The sequence below is a fragment of the Heterodontus francisci genome, chromosome 19 (assembly GCF_036365525.1).
Source record: "Heterodontus francisci isolate sHetFra1 chromosome 19, sHetFra1.hap1, whole genome shotgun sequence".
Classification (NCBI taxonomy): domain Eukaryota; kingdom Metazoa; phylum Chordata; class Chondrichthyes; order Heterodontiformes; family Heterodontidae; genus Heterodontus; species Heterodontus francisci.
The window spans coordinates 15,285,091-15,298,360 of NC_090389.1; the positions used below are offsets into that span (position 1 = coordinate 15,285,091).

The 13,270-nt window shown below is 49.9% G+C and overlaps 1 protein-coding gene across 1 annotated transcript; it reads left to right on the forward strand.

Moving 5' to 3' along the window:
• The first annotated feature begins 1,002 nt into the window (after positions 1 to 1,002).
• Positions 1,003 to 4,145, forward strand: rbm15b (RNA binding motif protein 15B). Its single transcript, XM_068051386.1, has one exon. It carries the CDS (start codon positions 1,275 to 1,277, stop codon positions 3,837 to 3,839), a length of 2,565 nt encoding a protein of 854 aa, XP_067907487.1. The 5' UTR covers positions 1,003 to 1,274; the 3' UTR covers positions 3,840 to 4,145.
• The last annotated feature ends 9,125 nt before the right edge of the window (positions 4,146 to 13,270 follow it).

A 13,270-nucleotide genomic window follows, 5' to 3' on the forward strand; every position in this document is an offset into this window, starting at 1 on the left:
ATTTTCCATTTCGAGTGGGGGCAGGACATCTATAGAACAACACAAAGGTACCACTAAACATGAAGCTGCTCTTCAACATGTGTTAGTTCAAGTTCTGTTCCCAATATTTGTCACAAAGTTGAGCCACTACAGACAGTGGTTTCAAAAAACTGATGTCCCTGAACAGTGTTTTATTTTGTTATGTATAAAATGGTGTCAGAATACACTTCAGAGTGTGATGTCACATCTGTGGTTAATTATATACACATTTGTTTTGTATTATATGTGCAAATGTGCAAATGTTAAAATATAGACTGCTAAAAAAAATTGCCTCACTGTGTTGCACAACCTATATTTTTGTCTTGGTTACTTTGCTGTACTCCCGCGCTGTGTGTCCCCAGATTTGGTTTAGAAAATCTGGTCACCCTATCCTAGGAGCAGGAGATTGGAAAGGCGATAACAGAATAAAACAGCCCTGGGACCTTTCCACTGAATCTCCTCTGCACCCTCTCAAAGGGCCTGACATCCTTCCTAATGTGTGGTACCAAATATCACTCCAGCTGGGGCCTAAGCAGTGTTTTATGAGGATTCGCCTTGCTTCTGTACTCGGTGCCTCTGTTTATCATGCCAAGGATCCCATATGCTTTTCAACAGATTTCTTAACTTGTCGTGGCGCCTTCACAGATTGGTGTATCTGAACTCCTCCCCTCCGGCAGAGCAACAGGCAAGTGTCGGTTTTGTCAGCCAGGTAGCAGCTCCCTGAAGGAAGTACCTGCCGTTGAGGGAAGGGTTTTCCTGTTGCTCAGGGTCACTCCAGCTCCTCCGCCGCCGCGACAGCGGCCTCACGGACGTCACTTCACGCCGGAGACTGTCGAACGTGAGGGGCACGGGGAATGATGATGTCCCAGAAGCTGCGTGCCTCAACGTCACCGCGCTCCGCGCTACCCACCTTCTCGTGAGGTACGCAGGAAGCGATGAGATAGAGCGCAGGGTGGGGGGAGGGGAAGCGGCGCGCATTCTTTCGGCGGATAGGGGTTTCTTTGACAATATGGCGAGCGGGGAGCTCGGGGTGTGAGCGACGGTTGTGGCGGCGCCTTCGTGTGGGGGGTGGGGGGGTGAGAGCGTGGAGCTGGGCTGCGGCGGGCCCCCATTATTGTGGCGGGATCCGGTCGGCTGGTGGTGTAGTCGGGCCTGGTGTCCAGGAGGAGTGGGGGAGGCTGGCGGCCTAGCGCGGGCTTGGGGTGAGGAGAAGCCTGAGGGGCAGGGAGAGAAGGGGCGGCGGCCGCCGGCCCACGATGAAGAGACAGAGCGAGCGCGACTCGAGCCCCGGCGCGGTTCCAGGTAGTGGGCCCGGCGGCAGGTCTGCCAAGAGGCCCCGGGAACGGGAGCGAGAACGGGAGAGCCGGGCTGGGCGTGAAGAGTGCGACGGGGGCCGAGGAGGAGGCGGCAACTACCATAAGGCCGGACTTAGCGCCAAACACCCGGGTCGGAGTAGAAGTAGGAGCCGGGACAGGCCCGGGGGAGTAGGAGGAGGGGGGGAGAAATCCAACAGTAACAGCCGCAGGGAGGATAGGGGGGACCACCACCACCATCACCAGCATGAACCTGCCAGCTCTGCCAGGCTGCCCTCTGCCAGGGCTAGCTCTGCCCAGAAAAACAAGGCCGATAATAGCAGGCCCTCCGGCCTGGAGTACAAGACCCTGGTGATCAGCAACCTAGGCTCGCAGCTGACCGACGAGGCGGTGGAGGATGGCCTGTTCCACGAGTTCAAGAAGTTTGGGGAGGTGAGTGTCAATGCCACTCACACCCCCGAGGGGGGCCGCCTGGCATATGTGCACTTCCGGCACCATGAGGACGCCAAGGAGGCGCGGCATGCCAAGGGCCGCTTGGTGCTCTATGACCGGCCCCTCAAAATTGAGCCGGTGTACCCCAAGAGGAGGAGCTGCACCCCACCTGAGGTCAACTACGTGCCCATTCACACTGGATACCAGTATCGGCAGCGCTCTTTGTCACCCGGGGCCTGTACCCTCCGAGAGCAGAGGACGAGACATGCCAATTATCCCATTGAGGCTGTACCGCTACCGAGGGAGCGGGAGCGATCGTTAGATTATTATGGGCTGTACGATGAGCGTGGGCGTGCTTACAGCTACCCTGTGCAGGAGGACGATTTGATGCCCGAGGATGACAAGCGGGCCACTAGGAATTTGTTCATCGGCAACTTGGACCATAACATTTCGGAGAGTGACTTGAGACGTGCTTTTGAGAAGTATGGCATCATTGAGGAAGTGGTCATCAAGCGCCCGCCCAGGGGGCAAGGAGGCGCCTACGGATTCTTAAAGTTTCAGAATTTGGACATGGCACACCGAGCAAAGGTGGCCATGTCAGGCCGGGTGATCGGCAGGAACCATGTTAAAATTGGATATGGCAAAGCCAACCCAACGACTCGATTGTGGGTGGGCGGGCTGGGGCCGCTGACCTCGTTGGCTGCCCTCGCTCGGGAGTTTGACCGGTTTGGCAGCATTCGTACCATTGACTACGTGAAAGGCGACAGCTTTGCTTACATACAGTACGAGAGTTTGGATGCCGCACAGGCTGCCTGTGCCCAGATGCGGGGCTTTCCACTCGGAGGGCCCGACCGGCGGCTGAGGGTCGACTTTGCTAAGGTGGAGGATACACGCTACCAACAGCCTTACCCACAGGCGCCGTTACCAGTGCACTACGAGCTGCTGGCGGATGGGTACGGCCGGCACCGGAGCCTGGAGCGGGAGGCCCGGGCACGTGACCGGACCCCACCTCTGCCCCTGTACCACGAGCGGGAGAGGAGTTACTTGGATGGTGACTGGAGCAGCCCAGCTAAGGGCCTGGAGCGCCGCAACAATGCCGACGGCTACAGTCTCTCCATCCGTAGCCGGGACCGTTGGCCAAACGAGCGGGAAAACGACCGTGGCACCGCTGTCACCAAACTGTGGGAGGAGCGGCGGAAGCGCCGGAGCCTCTCCAATGAACGCATCCGGCCTGTCCACTCACCGTACGAGGAGCGGGCAAGGGCCAAGCCTCGGGGCTCATTGGAGCCAAGCCCGGACAAGAGGAACCGAGATGCCCGTGGTGCAGATGGTACAGCTGACAAGGAGCAAAGCACCACTCTCCCCCCTGAGGACCGGCGCCCACCCATCGAAGATAAGGTGCTCTCAGACCCCCACGAGCCCGTGCAGCTTAAAAAGAAAGACAGTGAGCGCAATCACAGAACTAGTGAGATTGAGCACGAGACTAAAGTGAGTGTTGAGGCTCCAAAACCAGAGATCAAGAAGCCAGCCAATTTGTTGGAGTTTGCTCAGGCGCTGACACTTGCCTGGAATGGCGTCCTTGTGCTCAAAAACAGCTGCTTTCCAACGAACATGTTCACATTAGAGGGCGATGCTGCCATCACCTATTCACTCTTAAAGGATTCTGCAACGGGCGCCCGGGTGTCTCAGCTGAAGATTGCACAACGCCTCCGCCTTGACCAGCCTAAATTGGATGAGGTGACCCGCCGCATCAAGCAGGGTAGCCCTGATGGCTATGCTGTGTTGCTCGCCGTGCAGGCTCCCCAGGGGGCAGAGGGGGGTGATGGGGCTGTGGCTGTGGAGCCCGGCCTCCAGCAGCGGCTCCTGAGGAATCTGGTGTCGTACCTGAAGCAGAAGCAGGCGGCAGGGGTGATCAGTTTGCCCGTCAGCGGGGCAAAGGACAAGGACAACGCAGGCATGCTGTACGCTTTCCCGCCCTGTGTCTTCTCCCAGCAATTCCTGCAGACAGCCATGAGGACATTGGGGAAAGTGGATGAAGAACATTTAATTGTGGTAATAGTGCGGGACTCTGTCTGAGAGAGAGACTGCTTCACCTGGAATAAAGTGTAACTCCTTGTTGGGGCTGCCAATTCAGTTCAAGTGTCTTTGGGACAATGATTGCTAAACCAAACAAATATGTGTCTGCACCAGAACTTTTAGTCGTCTAATTCTGTACTCTGTTTTTACCATTTATCATAATAGCCCTTTTATTCCTTCCAAGTGGAATTTTAGGCCAGTGCTGAACTTTGACCTTTCATTTGTTTGGTTTTTTAAAAAAAATATTGGTTGTATGAAGAAAGTTCTGAATTGTCAGTAAAGCTGCGTCTAACGTTGTATTTTTAATTCTGTTCTGTCCTTGACTTTTCTTTCATATTCTGACAATTAGAAGTGAGAGAATTATCAATATTGCCCCACAGCATTCTGAAGTCCATTGTTGTTTCTTGATGACAGAAGTTGATGGGCAGTAGACAATGTAAAAACACAAGTTTGTTTCATTCATGAGTCTCCAGTAAATTGCAGCATGTGAACAGCAAAACAGCAAATTCTGTAAGGAAGTTAATTTTAGGCAAAAAGAGTTCAGTGGTGTCACGTATTTCAGTTTTTCAAGAAAATGGCTTGTACCTGTTTCACTTTTGGGTGATATGTATCTACAGTCTTTTGTACCCATCGGAACCCCTCCAAGTTTCCCTGCACCCTTTCTGCTTCCCTGTGTTTCTGTCTTTTTTTGAATTGTAAATTGACTCCACTTCCCCTCCTTTTTTTTCCACCCTGTCTTCCTTCCCATATGAGGTTGCCGAACCTGTCTTCCTACTTCTACCCTCTCTGTACCCCTTCCACCAATGCACACTTTTCTCTTCACCTGTCTTTGTATAAGCCTGTGCTCAACTTTATGCAAGTGTGTCTCCAGAGTTTCTCTACCTGTCTCCTTATGTGTCTCTTCCTGCTGCACGTGACTTTCTCTCCATCCCCATTGTGTGTATGTTTCTCCCTGCTATACAACTCTTTACCCCCTTTTTTCTGGCTGTTATGCATTTCTCCCTCTCTGCATGGTATTTTTCTCCCTGGTGTGTCAGTCTTTATCTGCATCTCTCGCTCCGCCTTTCCTTATAACTGTCTGTCTACCCTGCTTTTGTATTTCACCTTTGCTTTTCCTTTTTCTCCCCCGCACCGCCCCCACCCCCCTGCCCCTTACTCCTTCCTATTTGTAGGTTTCTCTCCCTGCATTGGGGTTCCCCACAACCCTTGCCTGTGTCACTTCTCTCATCTATCTCTCTCTTTCTCCCCGTGCATATGTGTCTAACTCCAGGTATGCCTCCTCACTCTGCGCTGTCAAAGCATGTGTGTGACTCTTTTCCCCCCCCCCCCCGCTATATGCCTGCCTCCCTTTTTTCAGTGTATCATTCTCACTGTTTGCAACTCTCTCCTCTGCATGTCTGTTTCTTGCTCACTCGTCTGTGTTTTGACTTTCTCATTACGATTCTACGTTTTGCTCTCATTTCCCCCTATGTATCCATTGCCCTTTAATTTGGTTCCCTCTACCCATACATCACTTTTCTCACAATGTACTCTCCCTTCTGCATTTTGTGCCTCCATTCTGTGTCTTGTCCATCTGCATCTCTCTGCTTTCTGTGTCTTTTTCCTTGTCTCTTCTCTCACCCGTGTCTTTTCTCCCTTTCTGGCGATCTTCCACCTCTTTCTGATCCCTCAGATTTATCTCTTTCTCTCTCTTCCCCTCCCCTCTCTCTCCCCCCCCCCAACCGCACTCACAAGCTTCTCCCACACCCCACTACGTCTTTCATCGCCATGTGTCTCTCCCCCCATGTCACCCGTTGCTTGCCTCTGCATCTATCTTTCCTGTAACTGTCTTTGATCTCCCCACCCCGTCTTCTGTACCTCACTCCCCTTGTTTATCTCCCTTCAACTTTTGCATCTCTTCTTTCCCCACCCCCACCCGGATCACTTCTGATTCCCCTCTGCATGTATCTCTTTTCTTCTGGACTCTCTCTGAATATGTCTTTCTGCACCCCACCTCCAGCTCGTGTGTCTCTCCCTTTTATCCCTTATCTCGCTGCATTTTTCTCCTTCCTTATGTCTCTTGCCTCTCTTTTACTCCTCTGTGTGTCTATCTTTGCTCACTTCTTGCCTTTGCCCCTCAGTTTCTCTGCTTATGTTGCTCACCTCACTGTGTATCCCCTCTGCATCTCTCTCTTCCCTTCCTCAGTTCTCTGTTTTCCCAATGTTTTCCTTTATTGCTTTCCATGTTTCATTCGCCTCTGTACATCTATCCCCTCTTCTGTTTTCCATCACCATTTTGGTTTTTTCCTTCACCCTTCAATGTCTGCTTCTCCCTCCACCTGTTTTATCTCTATCCCCAAATCTCTCCATTGACTCCCAGCCATGTCTATCATTTCTCCTCTGTTTCTATACCTGCTACCCCATGCATCTCCACTATATGTCTCTGTGGAGAGGAGGGGCTCTTCCTTTGTGTCTTATAGCTTTCCGTGAATATGTTTGCCTGTCAATGCGTCACACCCCACGTGTGCATTTATAACACCTTTGTGTGTTTGTGACACACTGTCCTCCCATATTCTGTCTCATCAAATGCCCCCCGCAGGTCCTTCTGCCTCCTGCCCGGTCCCCTCGGCCTCCCCGGTGGTGGCCCGCTCCCCTCCGGCCCTCTCCCAGACGCCCCCCTGGCCCTCTCCCAGTCGGTGGACTCTCGCCGCTGCCTCCCCCCTCTCCCTCCGCCGCTGCCTCTTCCCCCCCCCCCCCCCTCCCCCGCCTAACCTCCCCCGTCCAGTTTTATGCATTTCCCCCGACCCCCTCAACCCACTCCTGTGCCTTGGCCCTCACTCCTGCCTCTTGAGCCCTCCCCATGCTCCTGCCCTACTTCCTTTTCCCCTACTTCTATACTGAAAGGAATGCAAACTTGGGTTATGCAACCTAGCCTCATAATTTAACTCTTTGTCCCAGTGTCATTTTGGTGTACCTCCAAGGCCTTTAAAGAATTGATGAATCTCAGAATCTTAAAGATCGAGGCTATTTGGCCCATCATTCCTAATTTAGCTCAGAACACCAGCTTTTTCCCATAATCTTGCACATTAGTTCTCAACAAGAACATGTCCAATTGACTTTTGAAAGTTCCTGTGAAATCAAATTCCACCCCCTCTTAACAAAATTTCTTCTCATTTTCCCTCTAGTTCTTTTCCCAATTATTTTTAATCTGTGACCTCTGGTTACCTACCCACTTGCCAGAGGAAACAGTTTCTCCCTACTTGCTCTGTCAATACCTTTTGTAATTTTGAATATCTCAGTTAGGTCTTTTAACTTTCCCTGCTGTAAGGAGACCAATCCCAATTTGTCCATACTGTCCACATAACTGAACTCCCTCATTCATTCCTGTTGTCATCCTGGTAAGCATCCTCTGCACTCTTGAGGATCTTGACATCTTTCTCTAAGTTTGGTGCTTAGAATTGTGCACAATACCCCAGCTGAGGCCTAACCAGAGATTTGTAAAGGCTTAGTATGATTACCTTGATTTTGTGTTCAATGCTCCCTTTTTTTATTCACAGGATGTGGGCATTTATTGCCCATCCCTAATTGACAAGGTGGTGAGCCACCTTCTTGAACTGCTGCAGTGCTTGTTAGGAAGAGGTTGCCAGGTTTATGACCCAGCGACAGTGAAGCAACGGCAATATCCAAGTCAGGGTGGTCTGTGCCTTGGAGGAGAATTTGCAGGCGGTGGTGTTCCCATGCATCTGCTGCCCTTGTCCTTCTAGGTGATAGAGGCCACAGATTTGGGAGGTGCTGTCGAAGGCGGCTTGGCAAGTTACTGCAGTGCATCGTGTAGATGGTACACACTGCTGCCATTGTGTGCCAGTGGTGGACGAAGTGGATGTTTAAGGTGGTGGATGTGGTGCTGATCAAATGGGCTGCTTTGTTCTGGATGGTGTTGAGCTTCTTGAGTGTTGGTGCTGCATTCATCCAGGCAAGTGGAGTCTATTCCATCACACTCCTGACTTGTACCTTGTAGATGGTGGACGTGATTTGGGAAATCAGGAGGTGAGTTACTGGCCGCAGAGTTCCCAGCCTCTGACCTGCTGTTGTAACCACTGGCTGCTGCCAGTTCAGTTTCTGTTCATTGGTGACCCCCCACCCCAAGGATGTTGACAATGGAGGAATTCAGTGACAGGAGATGGTTAGATTCTCTCTTGTTTGGAGTGGTCATTGCCTGGCACTTGTGTGATGCAAATGTTACTTGCTACTTATCAGCCCAAGCCTGAATGTTCAAGTCTTGCATGTGGGCATCAACTGCTTCAGTATCTGAGGAGTCACAAATGGTACTGAACACTACAATCATAAGTGAAATGTCCCTACTTCTGACCTTACGGAGGGAAGGTCATTTAAGAACCAGCTGGAGATGGTTGGGCCTAGGACAATACCCTGAGGAACTCCTGCAGCAATATCCTGGGGCTGAGATTACTGGCCTGTCTCCAACAACCACAACTATTTTCCTTTGTGCTAGGTATGACTCTAACCAGTGGAGAGTTTTTCCCCGAATACCATTGATATCAATTTGGTTTGGACTACTTGATGCCACACTTGGTCAAATGCTATCTTAATGACAAGGGCAGTCACTCTCCCCTCACCTCTGGATTTCAGCTGTTTTGTCCATGTTTGGACAAAGGCTGTAATGAGGTCTGGAGCTGATAGCCTCTGGCGGAACCCAAACTGAGCATCAGTAAGGTTATTGTTGAGTAAGTGCCACTTGACAGCACTGCTGACCGCCTTCTGTTACTTTGCTGATGATTAAGTAGACTGATGGGGGGTAATTGGCCAGATTGTATTTGTTGCTTTTTGTAGATAAGACATACCTTGGCAATTTTCCACACTGTTGGGTAGATGCCAGTGTTGTAACTGTACTGGACCAACGTGGCTAGTTCTGGAGCACAAGTTCTCAGCACTATAGTCAGGATTTTGCAGGTGGTGGTGTTCCCATGTGTCTGCTGCCCTTGTCTTTCCAGGTGGTGGAGGTTGTGAGTTTGCGAGGTGCTGTCAAAGAAGCCTTGGTGAGTTGTTACAGCTCATCTATATAGTGCACGCTGCTGCCACACTGCACAGGTGGTGGATGGGGTGCCAATAGGTGGGCTGCTTTGTCTTGGATGGTGTTGACCTTGAGTGTTGTTGGAGCTGCACCCATCCAGGCAAGTGGAGAGTAACTTCATCACACTCCTGACTTGTGCCTTATAGGTGGTAGAAAAGCTTTGGGCAGTCAGGAGCTCACTTACTTGCCACAGAATTACCCAGTTTCTGACCTGTTGTAGCCACAGTATTTATATGGCTGGTCCAGTTAATTTACTGGTCAGTGCTGACCCCCCTCTGGGCTTTGATGGTGGAGGATTCAACAATGGTAATGCCATTGAATGTCATGGGGAAGTATTGGACTCTTTTGTAGATGTTCATTGCCTGGCACTTGAGTGGAGAATGTTACTTGTCACTTAGCAGCTCAAGCCTGGATATTTACAAAGCCAAAGATCCCATTCACTTTCTTAGCCACCTTATCGACTTTCCCTACCGTCTTCAAAGATTTGTGAATATGCATCCCCAGATCCCTTTTGTTTTTGAATCCCCCCCACTTCAAAATAGTATATAGATAATAATGCCGCTCCATATTGTTTCTCCCAAAGTGCATCACTTCACATTTGTCAGCGTTAAGTTGCATCTGCCATGTGTCTGCCCGTGTCACCCGCCTGTCTAGTGATGCTCCTCCACAGTTCCACTTTTCTCGGCATTTAATAAATGTTCCAATTTGTCTTTCTTGGATCCAAAGTTCACACTTCACATTTAATTACATTTTCAGTAGCTTTGCCCACATAATCAGTCCAAATCCCATTGTAACTTCTTGCTCCCAATTTACATTGCCTCCCAACTTAGTGTTCTCTGTCCAGGCTTACAGATGACACTATTTTTTCTTCCAGGTCATTGATAAATATGGTGGAAAGTTGAGGCCCCAGTGCAGATACCTCGGGAACATCACTTGTCACATACGACCAATCAGGGTATGTTCCCTTTATCCCTACTTTCTGCCTCTTAGCTCTCAACCGATTACCAACCCAGATCTCATGATTGCTTCGAATTCTATGTGTCCTTATTTTTTCTAATAATCTGTGGAACCTTATTGAATGCCATCTGAAAGTCTATATAGACAATATCTATAGACCTTCATCCACCATGTCTGTGATCGCCTCAAAAGTTCAACTGGATTAGTCAGAGAAGACTTGGCCTTCACAAATCCATACCAACTCTGATCAAAAACATTGTCCCAATGCTCAGGCACTCTGTCCCTGATAGCAAATTCTAGGAAAGATAGATTGTTTCTATGGAGAGCCACCTGTATGACTGTAGTCACCAAATATTCACCATGCTGTCACCTGTGGGTAACATAACAGCTGCCCATGCTGCTGTAATTCGTTTCCATTAAAGACTCCAAGGAGTGGAATAATTTATAATCCATGCTGAAAAACAAATGCTTTGTCTCCACTCTGTCAGCTGTGGCTCAGTTGGTTGTCAGACTCACCTCTGAGTCATGAGGTTGTGGGTTCAAGTCCCACTCCATGACTTTACAAAAATCTAGGCTGACGCTCCAGTGCAGTACTGAGGGAATGCTGCACTATTGGAGGTGTTGTCTGTCAGATGAGATGTTAAACCAAGGCACATCTGACCCCTCAGGGCATAATAGATACGATGGCACTACTTTGAAAAAGAGTGAGGGAGTTATCCCCATGTCCTGGCCAATATTCATCCCTCAAACATCATAAAAACATTAGTCATTATCACACTGCTATTTGTGGGAGCTTGCTGTGTGCAATTTGGCTGCCCCATTTCCGACATCAGCGACTACACTTCAAAAGTACTTCACTGGCTTTAAAGTGGTACTTTGGAACATCCTGTGGTCGTGAAAGGTGTATATAAATGCAAGTATTATTTTACAACTGGCTATTCTCTGGCTCTTTTGTTGGTGGGTTGGGGTGATGATACCTCCTCTTAGAGCATTGAGCCCAATAGACCATCATTGAGTTCCAATTCCTGCTGATCACCAAACTGATCTCGGGAGATACAGCTGCGCTGGGCTGGGGATGGGGAAAGGCAGCTGGTGCTGTTGCTCCTCATTGGTGGTCAGTGTCTGCATCAACATGTGAGGACAAGATTTCGCTTTGCTATGATGCCCTCCATGATAGAATAACCCAAAAAAGTTTGACGAGGGGAGCTTCACTGAGAACTCCATGCAGCAGCTCGCCAAGGCTCATCATCGAATTGATACCAAATTGCCTGTGTCAGATCTCTGCAAGAGCAATCCAACTAGTCACACTCTCCCGCCCTTTCCCGTAGCCCTGCAATCTTTTCCCATCAAGTCTTTATCCAATTCCCTTCTGAAAGCCACGACTGAATCTGTCTCCCCCACACTTCCAGGCAGGCAATGCATTCCAGTTCCTAACCACTCAGTGCCCAGTCTCTGCCAGTCATGGGTGAGCTGGACGTACAGCCGACAAAATCAGAACTCAGTGATGCCATTGATTCTCTAGCCAGCGGAAAAGCCCCTGGGAAGGACGGCATTACCCCTGAAATAATCAAGAGTGCCAAGCCTGCTATACTTTCAGCACTGTACGAACTGCTTTGCCTGTGCTGGGATGAAGGAGCAGTACCACAGGACATGCGCGATGCCAATATCATCACCCTCTATAAGAACAAGGGTGACTGCAACAACTACCTTGGAATCTCCCTGTTCAGCATAGTGGGGAAAGTCTTTGCTCGAGTCACTTTAAACAGGCTCCAGAAGCTGGCTGAGCGTGTCTACCCTGAGGTACAGTGTGGCTTTCGAACAGAGAGATCCACCATTGACATGCTGTTCTCCCTTCGCCAGCTACAGGAGAAATGCAACGAACAACAGATGCCCCTCTACGTTGCTTTCATTGATCTCACCAAAGCCTTTGACCTCATCAGCAGACATGGTCTTTTCAGACTACTAGAAAAGATCGGATGTCCACCAAAGCTACTAAGTATCATCACCTCATTCCATGACAATATGAAAGGCGCAATTCAGCATAGGGGCGCCTCATCAGACCCCTTTCCTATCCTGAGTATCGTGAAACAGGGCTGTGTTCTCGCACCTATACTGTTTGGGATCTTCATCTCCCTGCTGCTCTCACATGCGTTCAAGTCTTCAGAAGAAGGAATTTTCCTCCACACAAGATCAGGTGGCAGGTTATTCAACCTTGCCCGTCTAAGAGCGAAGACCAAAGTATGGAAAGTCCTCATCAGGGACGATGCTGCATTAACATCTCACAGTGAAGAGTGTCTGCAGAGACTCATCGACAGGATTGTGGCTGCCTGCAACGAATTTGGCCTAACCATCAGCCTCAAGAAAACGAACATCATGGGACAGGACGTCAGAAATGCTCCATCCATCAATATCAGCGACTGCACTCTGGAGTTCACCTACCTAGGCTCAACTATCACCAGTAACCTGTCTCTCGATGCAGAAATCAACAAGCACATGGGAAAGGCTTCCACTGCTATGTCCAGACTGGCCAAGAGAGTGTGGGAAAATGGCGCACTGACACGGAACACAAAAGTCCGGGTGTATCAAGTCTGTGTCCTCAGTGCCTTGCTCTACGGTAGCGAGGCCTGGACAGTGTATGTCAGCCAAGAGCGACGTTTCAATTCATTCCATCTTCGCTGCCTCTGGAGAATCCTTGGCAGCAGGTGGCAGGACCGTATCGCCAACACACAAGACCTCGAGGCGGCCAATATCCCCAGCATATACACCCTACTGAGCCAGCGGTGCTTGAGATGGCTTGGCCATCTGAGCTGCATGGAAGATGGCAGGATCCCCAAGGACACATTGTACAGCGAGCTCGTCACTGGTATCAGACCCACCGGCTGTCCATGTCTCCGCTTTAAAGACGTCTGCAAACGTGACATGAAGTTCTGTGACATTGACCACAAGTCGTGGGAGTCAGTTGCCAGCGATCGCCAGAGCTGGCGGGCAGCCATAAAGGCAGGGCTAACGTGGCGAGTCGAAGAGATTTAGCAGTTGGCAGGAAAAAAGACAGAAGCGCAAGGGGAGAGCCAACTGTGTAACAGCCCCGACAACCAATTTTATCTGTAGCACCTGTGGAAGAGTCTGTCACTCTAGAATTGGCCTTTATAGCCACTCCAGGCACTGCTTCACAAACCACCGACCACCTCTTGGCGCTTGCCCATTGTCTCTTGAGACAAGGAGGCCAAAGAAGAACAGAACATGTGTTTGCCCATTCCACCAACCTGTCTATATCCTCTTGAAGTCAATCATTACTCCTTACAGTTGACTACACTTCCAAGTATTTTGCCATCTGCAAATTTTGAAATTGTGCCTTCTACACCCAATTTTAGGTCATTCATCGATATCAAGAAAAGCAGTGGCCCTA